This window comes from Maylandia zebra, linkage group LG7 (genome assembly GCF_041146795.1).
Source record: "Maylandia zebra isolate NMK-2024a linkage group LG7, Mzebra_GT3a, whole genome shotgun sequence".
NCBI lineage: Eukaryota > Metazoa > Chordata > Actinopteri > Cichliformes > Cichlidae > Maylandia > Maylandia zebra.
In genome coordinates, this window is record NC_135173.1 from 25,623,838 (window position 1) to 25,646,416 (window position 22,579).

General features: G+C 40.6%; 1 protein-coding gene across 4 annotated transcripts in view; it reads right to left on the reverse strand.

Annotated features, from left to right (window-relative positions):
* Nucleotides 1–9,562: 9,562 nt before the first annotated feature.
* The window catches only part of poc1b (POC1 centriolar protein B), a 55,259-nt gene continuing 42,242 nt past the window's right edge, over nt 9,563–22,579 (reverse strand). The window contains exons 11-12 of one of the 4 annotated variants that reach the window (XM_004556324.6): nt 16,289–16,597; nt 13,071–15,546 (exon numbers count right to left, since the gene is read on the reverse strand). In XM_004556324.6, coding sequence (XP_004556381.1) covers nt 15,388–15,546; nt 16,289–16,597 — 468 coding nt within the window. In that variant the 3' untranslated portion in view covers nt 13,071–15,387. Of the gene's footprint in view, nt 12,285–13,070; nt 15,547–16,288; nt 16,598–22,579 lie in introns of those variants that run through there. The other 3 variants (XM_076886137.1, XM_004556322.5, XM_004556323.3) reach the window with 3 other exon arrangements.

A 22,579-nucleotide genomic window follows, 5' to 3' on the forward strand; every position in this document is an offset into this window, starting at 1 on the left:
CAACAACCGGTGGTGGGTGGCCAAAACTCACTAATGCACGCGGACAGTGAAGGCTGGATCTTGTGGTCCAGTCCAACAGATTGGTTACTGTAGCTCAAATTGAAAAGGTTCATACTGGTTCTGGTAGAAAGGTGTCAGAAGACACAGTGCATCACAGTTTGTTGTGCATGGGGCTGCATAGCTGGAGACCATTCAAGGCCCCCGTGCTGACCTCTGTCATGAATAAGGCATGGTCTGATGAATCATGTTTTATACCACGTCGTTGGCCGGGTGCGTTCATTGCTTACTTGGGGAACACATGGCACCAGGAAGCACTATGGAAAGAAAGCAAGCCAGCGGAGGTACTGAGACGCTTTGGAACAATCTTCTCTATTTATTTAGTTGCGCTGCAGGCTGCATGATGTAACTTTGAAGATAAAGTTTGGGGCTTGGGTGGATATTCACAGTGACTAGAGCTCATCAGAACTGCTGTGAAAATTATTGTTACATGCTTGTCTTTATTTTTTTTGCCTCTTTATTTCGTTTATGTGAGCAAGCAGTTGTACAACTTGCTTCAAAAGTACAGAATCTTTAGTGTTTATGTAAAAAAAACACTTCCTGCCTTCCTGGCGCCTGCTCCTGACTTAGCCACAACACAGCGCCCCCCCCCCCTTCACTGCTTAGGAAAACCGTCTGTGAGGTCATGGGGCTACAGTGTGTTTAGCAGAGGGGCAGTCCACAGAGACTTAACTGAGCACTTCTGATAGAGCATGACAAATTTTTCACAAGTTTAGATCCAATACTGCAAGCTAAAAATGAAAAATGAAAACTCTTATATGGACATAAAACAAGATTCCAAGAAAGAAGAACAATGTTGAACCACCTCTGAGTTCACAAAACAAGAAAATAATGACAATTTTAAAAGGTAAAAGGTGAAAGGTAAGGGGCGAGGCACAGCTGTTGATGGAATGGAGAGCAGACTTAATGAAATCAATCAGTTTACCAAAGAGGGATTCCCCTCTTTTAGTCACTACACTGATAGCTTTCCAAATGGGTGGAATCTGTTTTGTGCTATTAATCTCTGATTGATCTGTGGACCAGCTCTTTGAACTAAAGAACAAAGGCTTCCTATGGGGTTACACAGGTCAAGATTAATGATGCGTGAAATCAAGGCTTCAAAGCGGTAAACCAGGAGAAGACACTTATTATCCCATGGGAAGATTGATGTTTCTCCAATTCATATCTGTCTACAAAATTTCTATGGAATTTTGACAACCTTTTTGTCTAAAAATAATAGAAAATAATCAGGTAAAAACTGAACTTCAACGCAGAGTCCAAGGTTTAGGTTCCTCTGTTGTTGACTAAGCAAGAACAAAGGTTTTTCCTGCATATTTAGGGCACCTGACATTTACAACTTCAGTCATTAATCGGTACAGGAATTATACAGTAATATTTCTGACAACACAATTTGCTCCTTGCTTTCTGTTGTCTGTGACCACTTTCTTCTTGGTCACAGACAACAGAGGAGAGACATTGACAAATGGATGGAGAATAATTGGATGTAGAAGCGGGAGGGAAACAGGAGTGCGGAGTGGAGAGTGGAGAGAGAAAGATGAACCCAGAGGGAAGGAAGCCACAAAAGAGACTATTTCAATTCAATTCAATTTATATAACACAAAATTGTAACTAAACAACCCTCACTTCCAGGCTGTTTAAATTGTATATTGTATGGTAAAGTCCATAATAATATTAGCATAAAACCCCAGTAGTCAGACGACTGCCTACATGCAAGCAAAAGGGGACGGGAAAAACTCCCATTTAACAGGAAGAAACGTATTGAAGAGCAGCCATCTGCTGTAACCATCTCGGGGTTAGGGGAAAGTTAAGAGAGCAAAGAGAGACCGGACAAATATATGGGAGAAAGCCAGAGTTTAATGTTAATTACAAATGATAAAATAGTGGTGTAAAAACATAAAGAAGGAAAAGAGGTGAGTGAAGAAGAAAAAGCCATAAGCTTCTTGGATAGATGAAGCTGTGTATCATCTGCATAGCAATGAAAATATACGCTTGGTTAAGTAAAGGCCTTTTAAGTGGTGGTTTAAACACTGCCACCTTAAAACCCTGTGGTACGTAGCCAAATATGTTGATGGAATTACTGAATACAAGTTAACTCAGAAAGATCAATTGGAGATAAAGAGTCTACATAAATATAAGTGGTTTTAAAGGTTGATATGTGTGTCTGATAATAATGGTCTGTCTGAGGAATGGCTGTGAAATTTTTTTCCACTCCTCTTAAAATTTTATTAAGGACGTCATTTAACTTCTTTAAAAAAAATTAAACTAGTTTATGCTAGTTTAGGTTAAACTCAGCTCAACAGAGCTTTGACTCGATTCAGTGTGGGTACGGTGTTGAATTACACCCAGAGAAAATTATAAACTTTGACATTGTTTGGCAAAATTGCAAACTGACTCAACTGTGTGTCGTTACTGCTCAGATGAATTATGATCTTACCAAATCCACATTTATCCCTAGCCACCAGTTTCAGACCAGTGTCACCTGCTCTGGCCCCAGCAATATAATTAACTAGACAGATACCCTAGAGACACCCACTGGTGATATCTCTAGTTTCAGTTTTTTTGAGTCACCAGTGACCAGATTTTTGTCCTTGTAAGTAGTGTCACAAATGTGAACATATCAGTGGTGTATCGGGCACTTCAGTTTCAGTCAAGCCTCCTTTCACCCAGCTAGGTCTGGCTTCCCAGCTGCTTTCAAACATCTACAAGGGCCTAGCTACCTAGAGGGTTATTTTCAAAGGTGTGGAGCTGTGTCTCCAAAGAACCAAGTCTGGCCTCTAAATTTATAACCTGGCAACATTTATTACAAGTTCCATTAACATTAAAGGAGACAGAGGAGTAACTAAACATTTGACAACCTGAGCAGGAACATGCCGGTGAGACAGTTGCTTGTGCAATGCTGCGGGTGTTTCGATTAGGATCTAAGCTAATAGCTACGCTAAGCTAGTGAATCCCTAAAGACAAAATGAGTGAGTATGTATATAATTTGCTGGGGACTTAAAATAAAGTGAGCACTATTTAAAAGTTAGCAAGTTGTTTAGCAAGCTACACAAATTTCACTATTAAAGTAAAGTGTTTCCTACCGCATCAGGAAACACTTCCAATATAGTAGCGCAGTTAGAGCACCACCGAGCCACATTAGCAACTAAAAATGAAAATAGTGTTTCTTCTTGGAGGCAGTAGAGTAGTCTGCAGTGTGTGGGCCTTCACCAACACCTGGTAGGGATTAGATGAAGGATGATGGGTGGGACTAAAGGAAAGACTCTATTGTTTTGGCAGGTTGCAGATAAGTGTTTGTGGGGAAGAAGGGTTTTTCCAAAACACTTGCTTTGAAGTTTCTATTTCTTAAATAAGATTATCTTAACTTAAACCCCAAATGAACAAACACACTCACACCTATATCTATATGTGGGACTTAAACTTGAGTTTTATGGGGTTTAAGATATTTAGAAGAGAAAACCTTTCAAGTTTAAGCAGAAAATTAGGAGCAACTTTGCTATTTGACATTTAGTGAAAAGGTAAAAAGAAAACAGTGGCATGACACTAGGGCTTGCTTATTAAAATCTTTCCCTTGAGTATTTAACTCTGGCAGGCTAAATCAAAGGGTGAAAAAACATGTGAGCTATAAAAGTGTGTCCAACACTTGCATTTCTGCTTTTGTGCAGATGGTTTGTTATTCATGTGCAGCTGTTTCTCTAAGTTTTGTGCAACAGGGGAAAGGCTTTAATTGCAGGGCTGACAGCTAGTATGACAGGATTAAACTGCCTTATTCGTTATTATTATAATAATAATTATTATTAATATTGTTGTTGTTATTGTTCTTGTTGTATTTTTAGTCATTATGAACTGTCAGCCTGAGTTTTACATTATGTAAAGTTCCCCAACTTTGTGGGTTTTTGTTTGCCGTATTAACACATGTGAATCACATCCAGACCTTTTAAGACAAAAGCTCTGACTGAGCAATGATGTCTAGTTTCTTGGTTATGACAGTGTCAGGGATGTTTATAAATGTAAATCACTTCACCCTTATTTTTGTGTTAACCCATATTTATACTGTATGTAAGAGTATAGTGTAAGTGTAACAATGAACAGTAGCAAAAGTGGTGCATCAACAGCAGGTTGAAAGGCAGGCAGGTGCTATGTAAATCCGGTGAGTAAATATAACGAGGGTGGAAGGATAAGATAGGGTGAAAGGGATCAGAGGAATGGAGTCAGGAGACATCATTGTCACGTACTAGGAAGTGGGCAACACAGTGGTGCATTGTGGGAGTTGACACAGAGGCTCAAAAATGCTGAATAAAGAGCTTTGGTTTGGTGCTGTGTTGAAAGCACTAGAATGTAAAAAGAGGCCAGAAGCATCCATTCAGAATAAAAAAAAACTTTTACTCTGTCCTATTAAATGCTTTAATTTTGCACTCTTAAATCTTATTGACTGATTTTTCTGCCCCTATGTAAGCATGGAAATTTAAATAAAAGTGCATACATTACGATTATTTTGTTAATTATTGATGGTCTAAGATGACAACTTGCTAAAGTCTTAGCTGCTTGTCAAGATTGCTGAAAAACTACATTTTTCTATATGTTTTAGTGTAATTTGGGGGATATTTTTGAACATGTTTTCTACTGAGGATTTACATTTTGTACTGCAACCTTTTAAATTCAAATTCAAATTCAAATTCAAATTTTATTTGTCACGTACACAGTCATACACAGTACGATATGTAGTGAAATGCTTGGACAACTGCTCGTGACCTAAAGAAAACAAAAAAGGAAAAGGCTATGAATAAGATAGGAAATAAATATGAAAAATTTAAAAGGGTAAATTTAACTAGGAAGGAATAAAATATAAATTAAGGTTAAAAATGAAATAACTGTACAACACAAATTAGAATGAAGGGTAAATTTAACTGGGAGAATAAGATAAAATATATAAATTAAAGTTGAAAATAAAATAACTGTACAACAAAATACACAATACACAATATAGAACTATATAAGAATGTATGAAGAAATCTAAATATAAATAAATATATACACAATAACAGCAGCTGTACAAGTATTAACCGGAAATGAAGAATATAGTGACCAGTGTTGTGCAAAACCAAAGTCCAGAAAGTCCAGTGTGTGTGTAAGAACTGTATGTGTGGGTCAGTACTGTGTGGTGGTGTGATTGAGAGACCGTATCGCCTGCGGGAAGAAGCTCCTCCTCAGTCTCTCTGTGTTGGTCTTCAGGGAGCGGAATCGCTTTCCTGACCTCAACAGAGAGAACAGTCTGTTGTTGGGATGGCTGAGGTCCTTCACCATCTTCCTGGCCTTGGTCCAGCACCGCCTGCTGTAGATTGAGTGCAGGTCAGGGAGCTCAGAGCGGATGGTGCGCTCAGCTGACCGCACAACCCTCTGTAGAGCTCGTCTGTCCTGCATGGTGCTGTTCCCGAACCAGGTTAAGATGTTTCCCGCCAGGATGCTCTCTATGGTGCACGAGTAAAAGTTCCTGAGCACCTTGGAGGGCAGTTGGAAGTCTCTCAAGCGTCTGAGGTGGTAGAGACGCTGTCGGGCCTTTTTCACCACGGTGTTGATGTGACAGGACCATGACAGGTCCTGCGTGATGTGAACTCCGAGGTATTTGAAGCTGTCCACTCTCTCCACTGGGCACTCGTTGATGACGGGGGTCTGGTAGTTCCTCTCCTGCTTAGTGCTGAAGTCCACTATCAGCTCCTTTGTCTTACTGACGTTTAGAAGGAGGTTGTTCCTCTGGCACCAGTTCTCCAGATTCCTAATCTCCTTCAGGTAGGCCGTCTCGTTGTTATCAGAGATCAGGCCCACCACGACGGTGTAGTCAGCAAACTTGATGATGGTGGTGGAGCTGGTAGTGGCCACACAGTCATATGTGTACAAAGAGTACAGCAGGGGGCTCAGAACACACCCCTGGGGGGCTCCAGTGCTGAGAGTGGTGGAGGCTGAGACATGTCCGCCCATCCTTACTGCCTGTGGTCTGCCAGTTAGGAAGTTGGAGATCCACTGACACATAGATGAGCTGAGTCCCAGATGCTCCAGCTTGGTGGTGAGTGTGGAGGGAATTATGGTGTTAAATGCAGAGCTGTAGTCTATGAAGAGCATTTTAACATAATTCCCCCTTCTAGTGTCCAAGTGAGTGAGTGATGTGTGGAGGAGATGAGAGATGGCATCGTCTGTGGAACGATTTGGACGGTAAGCGAACTGTAGTGGGTCCAGTGTGTCTGGTAGTGAAGAAATGATGAAGTCTCTGACCAGGCGTTCAAAGCACTTCATCACTACTGAGGTGAGGGCTACAGGGCAATAGTCATTGAGAGAAGCAGGGTGGGGTTTCTTCGGGACAGGAACAATGATGGACTCTTTGAAGCATGTGGGGATCACCGACTGAGATAAAGAGATGTTGAATATCTCAGTGAACACAGGAGCTAGCTGGTATGCGCAGTCTCTTAGGATACGACCTGGGATGCCGTCTGGGCCTGCTGCTTTCCTGGTGTTCACTCTCTTGAAGGCTCTCCTTACTTCATGCTCGGAGATGACGAGCACGTTTCCGGTGCTGGCAGTATCTTCCTGTCTGCAGCCGTTAGCGCCGCTAACACTAGCATTGTTGGAGACCTTAGCTGCAGCCTCGAAGCGAGCATAGAAAGTGTTCAGCTCGTCTGCCAGAGTCACGGCCGCGTTCGTCATACCGGTTGTTGGTGCTTTATAGTCCGTTATTGTCCTTAGTCCCCACCACAGGCTCCTAGAGTCACTCTGTTGGAGTTGTGACTCTAGTTTCCTCCCGTAGCGCTGCTTCGCCTCTTTCACCGCCCTCCGCACGTTATATGACGCGGCTTTGTACGGGTCCATGTCCCCCGTCATGAGTCCCGTGTTGTAGGCAGCGGTGCGGGATCTCAGAGCGTCGCGGATGGTTTTATCCACCCACGGCTTCTGGTTGGGAAACGTTGTGATAGTCTTTGTCTCCACGGTATCATCCGCTAGTTTCCCGATGAATCCCACAACCGCTTCCGTAAACACGTTGACGTCATCGTCGGAGCTGTTTCTGAACATGCCCCAGTCTGCGTCATCGAGTGCGTCCTGTAACGCGGCCACCGATTGATCCGTCCAGCGCGCGACCTTCCTCTGAACCGGAACTTCCTGTTTCAGCCTTTGTTTGTATTTTGGCATGAGGAAGATGGCGGCGTGATCAGATTTGCCAAACGGGGCGCGGGATTGTGCCTTGTAGCCGTCCTTGACCGTAGTGTAGCAGTGGTCCAGTGTCCTTTCACCCCTGGTGGGGCAGGTGATGTGTTGATAAAAGTTCGGCGCTGCGCGTTTGAGGTTGGCGCTATTAAAGTCCCCCGTCACAATAAGCGCAGCGTCCCGGTGTTGTGTCTGGTGCTGTGTGAGTGCCTCATGCAGCTTGCATAAGGCGGTGACCGTGTCCGCTTGTGGTGGAATATAAACGGCACTTACAATGACCGATGTAAATTCCCGAGGTAGATAAAAAGGACGACACATGATGGACAGTAGTTCCAGATTTGGTGTGCAGGAGCGTGTGAGAGGAACAACGTTCGCACTGTTGCACCAGTTGTTGTTCACCATTAAACACACGCCGCCTCCCCTTGACTTCCCCGAGTCCCGTGTCCTGTCCATGCGGTGAACCGAGAAGAACTCGGCCGGCTGGATGGCGTGGTCCAGCACCGCTGGGTTCAGCCATGTCTCGGTGAAGCAGAGGAGATTGCAGTCCCGAATGTCTCTCTGGAACTTTATCCTGGCCCTGAGGTCGTCAAGCTTGTTCTCCAGTGACTGGACGTTGGCGAGCAGGATGCTAGGCAGAGGTGTGCGGTGTGCACGAGCTCTCAGCCTGTTCCTGACGCCGGCTCGCTTCCCTCTAGGCCGCCGCCGCTTCCCTTTGTTCTCCCTCGAGATCTCACTCGGCCAGCTCGGATCCGGAGTTAAAAACTTCGAATTGTGAGTACATTGTATACCAATAGAAACAAGAGTGTCACTGTCATACCTAATGTACCCAATGGTGATGATTTTGCCGATTTAGAAACGCTGAAAACTAACTTAAAAAACAAAGACAAAGAAAAAGTGGTCGGAGCAGTCGTGACGGCAGCCGACCTCACTGGCGATGTGTTTATGTATAATCACACTATCACTGTATGTTTAAACCAAAAATGATTGCCATTATACAGGAAACATTTGGCCTTAAAATTATTACAGGTTGGTACTATAGTAAATTTCCCCCACAAAATGTATTCCATTAGCTTTGATAAGAAACTTGTTGTAAATGATGAAATTTTAATTCCACCAAGCCACTTCAGTTGAAAGGTTTAAGTTGTGTTTTTCATGTACTTTCTTGCACTGTTTTGTCATGCCTCATGTTAACTTTCACACACTGAATCAAATGTGAAGCTTGAGAGAACTTGACCCAGTGTGACAGGGAATGTGGGATGTCCTGGCATCTTCAGGGCCCGGCTGTGACAACAGGCTTAGAGAAAACACTATTAACCAGGAAAGGATTCTTGAGTCGCGAGCCAAACACATGACTAAAGAGACACATGGAGAGCTGATAGGAAAGGAGTAGTGACACAGTTACCACATGAAGAGAGCGTATCACACTTTCAGGATCTGCTAAGCTGTCTGTCAATCTCAAAGATAAAGGCAACATGTGAGCTGTTTGCTTAAAAACTTAAAACAAGAAGCTTTTAATTACACTGGCAGTGTTAAAAATCTTGTCCTTTAACTTGTAATTCACAAGGTAATTAACTGCATAAGCATTGCTTCTACTATTCAGCCATATAAATAAAATAAATATTACACTACCAAATCAGGAGTAACACAGACTGTGTTTTCTCTGGCAGATAGTAGCTAGCTGAAATGGCAAAGGGTGGAACAACCAAAATAATTGTAGAAACTCTGTGTGGTAAAACAATAGGGAAAAGATGAAGGAGGAGAGACCAAGTAAATCACGAGTAAACCTCAGACAAGTATTCATTTGGAAGGAGCTTCAGATTCAAAAGCAACATTTGGTTTCTTATATTTAAATGTAACTCAGCCTACCTAGATAACTACAACTGGGTAACCGTCACAACTTTCTGTATTTGGCAGTGTTACAAGTACCAGCATGTTTGAGATTATCAATGGCAAGGTGCTAAGCATGTCTACCTGACCCGTTAAGCTTCTTATGACATCTGTCAGCTAACAGAATGTGTTCCTGGAGTGCTGTAAATCACTAGTTTAGGGCTGCATGTGGGGATTCTTTTAACTATGGCTTTCTTTCTTTCTTTTTTTAAGTAAAGCAAAAGTCAGAAAATCCTGAAAAATCCACAACTAAAGATTATATATATATATATATATATATATATATATATATATATATATATATATATATATATATAGAGTTAGTTGCTGCTTAAGTGTGCTCACCTTCAAGAAAACTGCAAATCTGGCGTTAAGGTCTTTGAATATTCTTCTGAAACACTGACAAAGTGCAGTGCTTTTCAATAGGTGTGTTTTTCCTTATCAAAAACATTAATGTAGAGGTTGAGATATGAAAAAATCCTGCCAGGAGGCTGAAAAAGTCAATCAATGTTGCATTTTTAAATCATTTTTATTAGTTTAGACATATGAGACGAGAAAGGGAGGAAGAAAAATCTACTACAGCTACAGTGTTGTTTCACTGAGATCAAACTGACATCAGCAGAATACATCATGGTGGAAATAAACTGTTACACTTGGCCACAGCAGCACTGGTAGATATTGGCAGGTATTAGAGACATTTCAGGCTAATGATTCATGCAGAGAGGCAACATTGCCCATTTATGGTAAGATTGTGAGAGAGATTGTGTAAATTGAGTTTTGGCCCAGTCTGTGTTTGTCCCTTACATTGTGGTGTATCTAAATCAGCCTGTAAAAGACTAAACTCCTAATATACTGTATGGATCATTCCTCGCAAGGTGAATAACAGCCAGAAAATTATTGTATTTAGTGTGTGTGTGTGTGTGTGTGTGTGTGTGTGTGTGTGTGTGTGTGTGTGTGTGAGAGAGAGAGAGGGAGAGAGAGAGAGAGAGAGAGAAGGGTTAATAGGATATAGCAGTCAGAGCTGCTACCCACAGCCCAGATGGCACTTCCCATAAATCTGTGTTCCTCTGCATGCGTGCGTACACACACACACACACACACACACACACACACACAGTTTGGAGCAAGTCGCTGCTTAAGTGTGCTCACCAGAACGGCAAATAGTAAGTCAAAAGACAAAGTGGTTTCAGATCAAATGTACTCTGGAGGCTCACCAAGTCGGTTGAGGCAAAGCAGGAAGGATGCGTGTCCCACTAGAATGACCTTCAACCCACATGGCCCAGGAGCAATAACACCCCATGATGTCAGGAAGTCCACCGCTTCCTTATCTGAGGAACTGAGACGACCTGTTCCCACATTGTGTCCCTTACTCCAAAGAAAAAAGAACAGGGGGGAAAAAAACGCTGAAACGGAGCCACATCGGAAGTCCAGCAGGATTTGTGGGAAGGGAGTTGGAGAGATTTATATTCTGCTTTGTTTTATGTTTTTTTTTCTTTCGTTTTCTGGGAAGTCAAAAAAAAGAAAGCTGAGTTTGAGATTAGCCTGATAAGGCAACTGTGAGGTATTCAGGGTCTTCGTCTCAAATTATGATTCCTGTACTTTACAATGTTGAAAAAAATCTTCCTTCGCACTGCCAGAAAGTAGATCTAACAAAATGATGTTAGTCCTGTGTTTTTACAGTCATGCACACACAATATTGAGATTAAGGTTGCATTTGGAAGTCATAGCTTTTTTAAATAGATGAAAACAAACGTTCTAAGCTGAAATATTCCTATAAAGTTTACTTCTTTTAACTTTGCATTATCAGCTATTTAAGAGAGCTGTTCCTCTTTTTAGCTGCACAATGTGTTTACAGGCAGAAAAAAAAGAAGACAACTCCTGTTTAGCAGTTAAATTGAAAGTCTTAACCCAATCTGTGCAAGCAGGAAGCCTTAGGAAGTGCTTAAGACTTGATTATTATGTTTTTCTCTCAAAAACAGCCATAAGAGCTTTCATTATAATTGCATTGTAAAAGCACTGCTGAAATAGTCACCTGTATTAAATATGGGATAAAAATATGTCATGTAAGCACAACTATTTAGGATTCGATACACACTGTGCCCAGGATACAGGAAGTCTGAGGAGAAACAAATTCCATTTTATTGGCACAAAAAGGGATGGAAAAGGCTGAACCTTGTGTACATGCATCTGCGCTTCTCGTAAGTGAAAAAGAGGAACAGGAAGGCTAAAAGACAGACGGAGAGAAACTTAGCTTAGGGATCAAATGACAACAAACAGATCTACAGGTTGCTTTGAACCTTCTCAGTGCGGAAGTAAACTGTTTTTTTTTTTCTTCTGAGCTCTCTTTTTTCATTACGTTTCTTTTTGCCCCCCTTTCTACCGGAGATAAGCTTTAACATGCTAAACCCTGTAAAAACAGGCCTAAGTGTTTAAGCTGAGACCATTCTGCAAAGATATCCTAATTTGTGATGCTGCATCAAGCTGCTGTAGTGTGTGGCACAGGGGGGAGATTCCTAGTTGCATGGCAGAGTTAGACTGCAAATACACATGGCCTTGTTTAAAAAGATGACGGCCCCAAAGGTTGGAGCTCACACTGGAATTACTTTTATAATCAAATTTTACTTGTGGCTTTATTTCCATCATTCCAATGTCTCTGTTGTGACCTCCAGCGTAAGCAACCACTTAAGATAACTTCTTTGCGTATCTGTATTGCCAAGACATATTCCCAAATATTTATGATTCCTTATAAATAAAATAATGAAAATAAACAATTAGTTAAGGTCAGTTCAGAGAATCTTTTCAACACTGTTTTTAAAAACATTTTTTTCATCTTCCTACCAGCAACATGTGTCCTCATTTTTAGATGCTGAACCAAAGGCAGTGATTAAGGGCTGTACAAGTGTCACATCATACAGTAAATGAAGTAGCATGAATATCTTTCTGTGCATGTGCATCTTAAATAAAGTACAATCAGTAACTGTTAAAGCCATATGCTGAGACCAGTGAGAGCCAGTACTATACTGCAACTTAATAGGCGTGGGTGGAGGGCCTCCTTCTCCCCCGCAGTCTTTCTTCTTTTTCCCCTCCTTTCTCTTTTTTTTCTGGCCTCCATTTATCACCTCATCCACCTCGCATGGGTTACCATGGAATGTCTGAAAAGACAATCCCATGTTTTTTTTAGAAATGGTGTAGGAGCAGTAAAATAATAAGAGAAGTTGTTCAGTTGGGCACTAAAGGCGTTTGCTTTCCAGCTTGTGCTGGGTTTGGGGCAACAAGCAGGTAAAATAATATTACATGAAAAAAGGTTTGTGGCAAAGATTAGCATCTGAAAACAGAAGAGTTATTTTAACAGCAGGGCATATTTTAAAGCAAAAACAGAATTATCTTCTTGACATTCTTGAAAAACCTGTGAAACACAGGTTTTCACACATTTGATCTGTTAAACTGCAGGAGAATTTTAAAAACTTTGTGTTTTATTGATTTTTCTTAATGTTAAAGAAAATAAGTGAAGTGAAAACTGTATGTTAGATGTTTCTTAATGTCAGCTTTCAGTGCTGTAAACTTAACGCCTCTGTTGTGCTGGGGTTGACAGTTTATCTCTTAAATTCTGCACAAATAAAGACACCAGCTTTTTTCTATTTTTCTTTTGGGGATTTGGGTTGACAGAACCTTAAAAAGATCAAATCTGAAGGATAAAGATTTACATCCCCGTTTTAAATTAGCTTTACATCCTTTTTTTCTTGACCGGCCACCATATTTACAGCAGACAAAGTAGAGCAGATAAGGCTCATTTAATAATATAGTCAATACTGGTTTGACAAGTCCTTCAAATAGGCATCAGAGCATTGCTTCCGCAAATAATTCCATGTTTAATTAACTGAAGTACATATGCGTACACACACACAATCATCATTCAGTAGTAAACTGTGACCGTGCAATTGCCTGGTGGCAAGTCCGGTTGTTACAGCTCCTTCCTCAATATAAACAGGAAGCCCCTCCTCTAGGAAGCTATTAACATGTTATGGGATCATGTTCACAATGCACTAACAACACACACAGCGCTTATGCTCACTGTAAAGCAAGTTCTGTGTGCACTTAACGAGATCTAAGTGGAAGTGAAGGGGGAAGCTGGTCATTAAATGTTTGCATGTGAGTCTCCTGCTTCAGTGCACAAAAGATTTTGTGACTGCGTTTGTTGGTTTGTGTGTTTTCACTTATACAAAGTAATGAGAGTTGCAGGCTGTGAGAGCAAATTTTAGCAAAGTGAAGTAATTTTCATCAGCCCTCTGGTTCAGTTTAGAGTTACATTCAGTGTTAGGCATCTGTTTAAGACCTAATGCATTTCAAAGGAATCACCACTCAAGAGCCACTTTCTTGCAGTTCAGGAGCTCTTGATCATATTTCACCGTCTTCATTTTCCATTTTTAGCCGTCATGAAACTGAAGATTATTTTAAGGGACTTAAACATTCATCTTCTTGATGAATCACACACTTTTCACAAATGTGTCAGTGAAGGAGATCGGTGAGTGTATAAATAGGGATTTTTACTGGTGAGTGCAAAAGGACATTTGAGAAATTTACAGGTGGAGAAGTACTGAGCAAACCTGGAAGATTTTTCATGTAGAAGTCATTTTACTTCAGATTTCATCAGCACCTATGATACAACAGGATTGAACAACAGGATTTTGACCACTGCAACACTTCACTGTGCTTCAGGTAAAGTGGACCTGGGTTTCTCAGCAGCCTGAACCGCGTTATGTAACTGGAAAGGAGAACAAGGAGCAGGAGGATGAACACCAATGAAGCCAAAGAGGAAGCAAAGGATGTGGTGGAGGGAGCAAATGGCAGCCTCTGATAGCTCCCTCTTTGTGTGGCTTTTTTTTTTTTTTTTTTTTACTGCTTCCTCCCGTCCCAGCCGCATCGCTCACCGCATGGCCTCCGCTGGAACAACATAAACAGCTAGAGACCATAGACTGGGCGAGAGCAAGCCAGAACATTTCAGGCACAGTGGCACATAGAAACAAAATACAGGAAGGGCTTGCTGAACTGAAAGTAAATTATTTTTCAGATACAAGGTTAAAATTGATTAATTATGAGTATATTAATTCAAAAACTTTCAATAGTAAGAAAATACTAATAAAAAATCTTACTGGTTACATATAAATTATTGCTATTTAATATTTGGTAGTACTACGAATGCATGTAGTTGACAAGCCTGAAAGTTCTTAAGTGGCATACTTTTTGAATAGTATGACTGTGTACAGTCTATAGCTGGTAAATATACATTTTAGTCAAGCTGTTAAAGATGTCTTGTGAAATTATATACTAATCCACCAATAGGCCAAATATCCCAGCTTTCCACTAACAATTGAATGCACCATGCATTTGAGGACTTGTTGCTAAGACAGTAAAGAATCAGCACAAATGTATCATCCATAGAGACATATCAAGTACACCTACATTTCATGATGAAAACGAGAGGAACGATTAAAAAAAAGAAGTATGCACGGGAAGCATTTTTGAAAGTGAAACAATCAGTTTCTTTGACACATTTAAAATGTGCATCTAAACATTTATAGACTTTTATTTGCCTATGGAAAACAGTTTAACACATATCCCAACTGTCGGATATTTGAATGGAGATTCAACTCAAAATTGAGCACATCATGTTATATTTTGGTCATCTCAGTTTTTATTTTTGACCATTTTGAGGTTCTCTCAGTACAAGGCTGTCTCCTTTTGTCTGGATACAGTAAGTAATAACCAATTAGTACACCCTGTTGCACTATCTATTCATAAAAATTAAATTTATATTACATGTATTTTAGGAAAAATGCACACAACTTGGGGTTTAAAATGGCATGGCATAGCATTTACAATCAAAACAGATGTTATTCTTGAAGCAGTGAACTGCTAAAACACCTGCAAATGAACAGGTAAATACACACAGCAGACAAGCACTTTTTTTTTTTTTTTTTAATACATATATATATATTCAGCTGCAGCTCTTCTGTGCAGCTGGATGTCTTTAAGAGGTACCGAAAGGCATGGAAAAACTATGTTGGTACTACACACATACAAGCACGCAGTCAGACACAAACTCACTGCAACCACTGATCGAATCCTGATTGACCTATGAGAAAGACCACCATGGAGGGCATTTAAATTGACACACACATCTGGCAATCTGGGGGCTTAGCAGAACAACACACTTCATGTCTTTGTGCTGCTGTCTGAGACGAGGCAAAGTTGTCCTCAAGTGGAATGAACAGAAGATTCATCTGTCCCTTCACTCTCTGTCCTCCGCCTCGTTCTAGATGCTCGCAGGTCTTTCAGAATCTGAGACTGATGGCTTAGACACTCCTTCAACTTGTCCTCAGTCAGGGTGAGACGCTCTTCCAGCACTGAAACAGTCTGCATGAGGTGAAGCGGTGGGGGTGGGAAAGCATGATAATTACAGAGAAGTCAGAGAATAATTATAGATGTAGAAACTAAGCAGAGCAAAGTTCAGTCTGAAATCAATCCTTTCCCAATGTAGAAAAAAACAAAACAAAACACAAAAGTAAATGAGAAATCGTCATGGCTTTCAAATTATCATCATTATTATTATTATTCATTTTGGCCTTGATGCATGAGATAGTCGAGATAGTAGAGACAGCAGAAGTGATTTAAATTTAAATATTTATATTACAAAGATTATTTAATAGTTCATTAGGTGTCATTTGTTTCTGGGAATCAGAAAATGCACCAAATATTTCTTATAGATGATAATGTCTGTGAAACAAAGTACATTCAGCAGCACATTTTTTATTTCTGGAGACAATTCTCATAAAACTGCAGAACTGAAAATGTGTTCAATTTTTTTCTTCTCTGTCTGCAAATGTCATAAAACATAAAATGAGGAAATGTCTCTGTCCATCTAATGGTGACACTTCTCAAACAGACAAAGAAGTGGGCAGCTAAATCAAATATTCTCACTCCACCGTTTGCTTTTCTTTACCTTTTATTAGACCTGTGCAACATAGCAATGTTGAATAGTAAACAACCTGATGCTGGGCTTAAACACTTCAGAGGGAAAAAATTGTCCTCCTTCAATGTTTTTCCACTGCTGTCGATATTGTGAGTTGATATATATAAGCTTTGCCTGATAACTGACCTGTGTGAGAATATCCAGCTGTTGAACAATGTGCCGCAGGGTAGAGCTCACACTTGATGGATGACCAGAGAGAACTTCCAGTGGGTGTGTCTGCGACATCTCTACTTCTTCCTCTCGTCTTCCTTTTCCTTCTTTTCTGTTAGCCCTCGTTTCATTCTCAGCAGTCGATTCTGCCCTACTTGCACTTCCACCCTCGATCCATCCGTCCAGTCTTGAATTGGCAACATGACATGCTGGCAAACCGTTATAGTGGTGACTGTTAGCAGCAGCAGACTGCATGGGTGTCAAGCGGGGCCAACTGTTTAAGAGCTGGAGATGAAAGCAGGAGAAAACGCAAACTGTGTGGATATTGTTTTGTTCCATTTATGTTCCAAATGCACTGTATCACACGAGAAACCCATTTTAAATCAAATCACTCATTGTGACTCTCTGACATTTAATTCAGAACAGGCCACTGAAAACAAAGAACTCTTAAAAAATACAAGGTGTTTCCAAGTGCTTGCTTCAGCATCCTGCTGGAACAGCAAAGGAGTCAGAAAGAAATAGAAAACAGTAGAAGAAACATCTGAATGACGTTAAATGTCAAACTGTTAAAGGAATTAAAGTTTCAGTTTGCAGTGAAATGACTGATTAAGTCACTTTTATTTTTAAGTCTGACATGTAAGCTGAAATCTACCTGATTTTAAAAAAAAAAAAAAAAAAAAAAAAAAAAAAAAATAGGTTCAGGCTGAAATGAAAGTCTTGAAAAATAAAGGCTCGGCCTCCTGTAACTAATTTCATGTGGGAAATTAATTTTTAAGTTGAGAGTTGATAAGATACCTTTGTATCACTCAATCCTCATAGTAAGAATAAAGTTCAACCAGACAAAAGTTTGTGGCACAGGGGATGGTTTAACATTAGTTACAGTGGGCCTTATCTGGGATGCATCAGCGCACTCAAAGAATACTATAAATCATGTCAGAATTACATTCTCTTCCATTATCTGACATCATACACAACGTGCCAAAAGGAGTGCTCTTTCAAGCAAATTAACATTTGGTCTTCGTTAGTCTTGGCAGTCCATGGAGCAGCTTCCCCCCCTTATTTTTGTCTTTTCCAAACACTGTTGGTACCTGGCATCTTCTTAATGACGCTGAACTCATGGCAGAAATCAACTGGAATATGAATTGAAGTATTGGATGTTACCAAAGTATCAACTGGAGTTTAATTGTAACTACTTTTTGAACTTAAAGTTCTACTATACTAGTAGATTACCGTGTTTGAAATATACATGTATCAAACAGTGACAGAAAGAATACATCAGAGGCTTTCATGATCCTGGATGATATGCAATCATAATACATAACACTATGCAGAGATAGCCAACATGCTTGCTATCTCACTGTTCTGTCAGTGAAGGAGGCCTTGAGCCTGTTGCAACTTGGCAGACTGAAGTAGGTGGATGACTCACACTACTGGATTACTGACTGAAAGGCAGACTTTGTGACCACCTGACTACCTTGCTAGCTAAAGACAAGTTCATAGGCTGTTTGCACTGAAGAGCTACAGATACAGAGCAAAGCAGAAAAAAAACTATTTTGTATTTAATGCGACCTTTGATTTTGTATGCAATGTTTGTTTGTTTTTCCTTTCACAAGAAGAACATAACAAGGGAAAGTGAACAATGGAACAATGAGAGAGAGAAAAGAAGGGGGGGGGGGGGGGTCATTATATTCAGTGTAATCAGAGTTAGAGACAGTGCATTCATTACAGCAGAGGCATTTAACACAGTAGCTATACAGCAGATAAATATCTATTCTAAAGAACCAATCATTGCTCAAGGGCAACTATCCTAACTTTTAGGAGGTCGGGATTCAAACTAGCATGTTTTAGTTTTCAAAAGCTTTTGCTTAAAAACCACCATAGCTCCGTAACCTCTTTCCAAACATTACTGTAATTCTGCAGATCACATGCCTTAAGGGGCTAGCAGTGACATTTAGTAACATCAAGTGATGACGGGCAAAATAGCCTGAAGTGAAGTGGGCAGGTCCCTAGTTACAAAATTCAGACGCAAACAACTGAAGCAAATACCAATTAGAACGAAGGATTATGTTAATTTGCCTCGTAACAATGAACCATCAGTGACCCGGGGCAAGCGAATTGTTTCCTGTTTGGATGATTATTCCATTATTTTTCAATAAATCAACTAATTTTAAATAAAATGTCCATACCTCAATCCATATTCTGAATCACTTATCTAGTTCAAGGTCACAGGGGGAATGAAGCCTATCCTACAAGTCACAAAGAAGAGGCTGATGTTACACCGTCAACAAGTTGCCAGTCTAACACAGGGCTTTAAAAAACAAACAAACAAAACACAACAACAACAACCAATAGTTAAAGTTAAGTTCACTCCACAACTAAAACTACAGCAGTGGCATCTTAAAACTGTTTGGTCTTGACAACCAACAGCTTTGGCTAAATAAATATATGAACTGATTTGTTGTTGGTCCAAACAGTTATGTTGTAGAATGGTTATTGCTTAGCCAATCACATTATAATAAAAGAAAAACAATAATCCAGACAAAAATGATGAGAAGTTAAATTGTACTCAATAATAATGTGATGCATGGGTTGCACCAAAGAGAACAAAAGGAGGGGGACGGGGAAGGCAAGGGGATAAATGAGAGATGTTTTAGGAAGATCAAGACAGGCAGGAAGAGGAGGGTTAAGAGGAGGAGGAGGATGTCACACATTCCTAGCCTAATGCATGGAGCAATCGATTCCGGCTTACTTCCTGCATACTGTCCTCACTTCAAAGAGAGTATGGGGACGCAGGAGAGGGTGGAGGGAAGAGAGGAAGAATATACCAGGATGTCTAAAGAAAGAGAGGGTGGGTTAGGATCGACTGCTGGGAGGAGGTGAACATAGCTGTCAGTGTGTGGATGGTGAGTCTCGTGGAGTCTTGAACACCTTTTCACTCCTCGTTGATACATCTTGTCAACATCTGCTCAGCTCATTTACAGTTAACATCCCTCCACCCCCTCCCCCACCAGGCAGTTTGGATACAATTAACGTTTAACAGGCAAGGCACTCCAGTGTGCCAGTCAAAAAACACGCACACACACGCACACACACACACACAGGAAATTTCTTCTAACTATAATTTGTTAGAAGCATGTTAAAAGATGGTGCACGGCATTATCAGGTATATAAAAGATATACAAAATCACGGAAATATGGATTGTTTAATGTAGAGGGGTCAGTGGAGCTAAAAACTCACAGTTTACGATAAGGATAATTTCAGAGATTAAATCGTGTCTACTACGCTTTATGTCAGAGGTCAGTCATGGCAGGAATGTTGCAACAGTTCTGCTGGCAGTGTTTTTTGCTTGATAGGAGTAGCTGGTTGGGTTTGGTTGGTTGAGCCAAGCAGAGCAGGGGAAAAACTAGACACTATGATAATGAGGTGGCAGACTGTGTGAGCTGAGTGTGCTCAAGTGTTGATAGGAAGGCAAGAATATCAACACAGCCTGTACTCAAAGTACATGTGCTTGTCCAATCTATGAAGTGCTTCCTAATTTGGCCACAGTTTACTCCACAAGTAATGAGATACATTTGTGTCTTTTATATTGCGAGTGTCTAATGGCAAACCAGCACTATTAAATGCTAATCATTGATTATTCAACGATATTGTTGATAACTTGACTGCAGCAGATTTACTTAAAAAGGGAAGTTCATTAGAACCACAATCCAGGTTAAAATGCTAACGGCGGCTGTGATGTTTACGATCAAAAGGATCCCCAGGAGAAAACAGATCACAAATAGCCTCACCTCCGCTTCTAAATCAAATCACAGATGTCTGATCAAAAACATCATTTCCATGAGCACCAGAATTAGCTGCGCTCTCTATTGTTGGCAGGAAACCTCGGGCATTGTGACCCTTGTATAACAAGCCATTCAATCCACCAGACAGTTTCATAATAGCTGGAAAAGCACTAGCTAACCTCTTCCTCATTAAGGCTCACTGCTGCATCGTCATCACACAGATGCAGGCATTTACACCTGCTGTTAAAGCGCAAGAAGCCGCTGCGTTACTCTCCTAAACGATAAGTGAAGCCACTCAGATAATATCGCAGCAAACGCACGGATACGGAGGAGAAGACAAAACCAGAAGCCAAGACACTGAAAACATGATTTTTTTAAAGAACTTTGGGGAAAACAAACAAACAAAAAACAAACAAACAAAAAAACAACAACACTTGACAAACAGTTGCAACATCTCCCTCTGTGTCTGTCTCTAAGATGGTGGTAAAAACTGGCATAATCTTACACTCGTGTCTTCAATCCAGGTATGACAGGGGTTGCCGCAAAAATTCCCCCCCAAAAAACCAAGGAGGCGCACAACTGGCTGACGTGCCACAAAGATTGTGTCTCATGACACATGGATGTGAAAATTGTCAGGCAAGACCAGCGATGGACGAGCATAAAAACAACATTAGGATCCCGTTTGGTTCATGGCTCCATTCTTCAAATTTGCCAAGCATGACACATTCACTGGCATTAGTGCGCCTAACATCAATGCTGAATTTGTTGCACACGCATCAAGTTTTACAAGAGTTTCAACATCATCTGCATCTCTCTCATTAGTTTACGACTGCTGTTTTGCATGTACACACTCTCGTACTATATATTAGGGCTGGGCGATATATCGAGTTTTTTAAAAATATCGATATATTTTCATACGAGATATAAGATGTGACAATATCGTTTATATCGATATAGTTTATGTTACGTTAGAATTATACTTGTGGAGCCGCAGGTTTGCCTCTCTTTCGTCCACTTTTGTCTCTACGCAACGTTACTCGGCCTCGCCTCTCCTTCACTGAACCCAACTCCCCCTCCCCCATAACTTCACCTGCAGGCAATGACAAGATAAAAGCGGAAAATCTCCGTTAGCGAGTTACCGTGCGTGGGGCTGGACGGCGTCAACATGTTAGCGAGCTAACCGCGCTAACGAGCTAACCGCGCTAACGACATGCAGCCCGGAGGGGCTGCACGGCCTAAAATCCTTTCCTTTTCTCAAAAATCGACAGTGCGCCTTATGTATGAATTCTGGTTGTGCTTACTGACCGCGAACCGATTTTATGTGGTACACAGCGCTCAGCAATCTGTCAAAAAATGTTTTAATATGACTTTGCTAAGCTACGGAGCTGCACCGCTTGATGGATTGTCGGAGGATTACGGCTACCGAGGAGGAGCCTCGCGGAGTGATACGTACTGTGTGTGTATAAGGACCACAAATGGCACCTGTTCAGAGACGTGGTGCAGCTGTGAAATCTGTCTCTTTGTTATTATGCTCAGCGTCTATTAGTTTACATTTTGACTGCACAATTGTGAGCTTTTTGTTATGCACAAAAACAACATTGTTTTCTTTTATTTATGGACCATGATTATTTAATAAATGCTGATAATTTATTTTTGAGTAATATCTACGCTGTATGTAAATAAAAGTGCCCGTGTGACATCTGGGACACAGTGTGACTAAGAACTCTCTTTTTGTTCTTAACTTATGGCTTTAAAAAAAAAAAAAATCGAGATATATATCTTATATCGCTATCCAGCTAAAAAATATCGAGATAGGAATTTTGGGTCATATCGCCCAGCCCTACTATATATAGCATAACATGTGAAGTTGGGTTTTAAACTGACTGTACATTTGTAGTTATTAAAGCTTTTATCACCAAGCTGAGAAATTTTAGGAAAATTGTAGACAATGAGAAAAAGTTAAACTATACACAAAGCTTTTTGTCAGCCTTTACAAATCTTAAAGAAAAAAAATACAAAGTCTTACTACGTGACATCCCACAGAGTACATCAGTACCCATCATGTAACATTGGCACGCCTTTCCTGTATCACACAGTTTATGAACCACCGATATTTTTCCTGTAATGGGAAGAGAACATTCTGTAGTCACAGGATGCCATGTAATGCAGTTAATAAAGCAGACTCCATGGCAGGAGGAAATCCTTAACCCCCCTCTTACCGTCCTCCACCCTGGTTTCACTTTTTTCACTTTCACACACAAGCAAATGTTTTGCCTCTGGATGCATTATAGGTGGCACGTACACACATGTAGGCCAGCAACTGTTACCAACTCACGAAGATACAGTCACTGTCCAGAAGTCTTCCCTTGACTGTTAACGTTCCTGAAATCCTTGAAATGCAGTGGCGTTGGCACATTGCTATATATAATCAGAATCCTGATTATGGTTTGATATACTCAAGACAGCTAAAAACAACACTATATA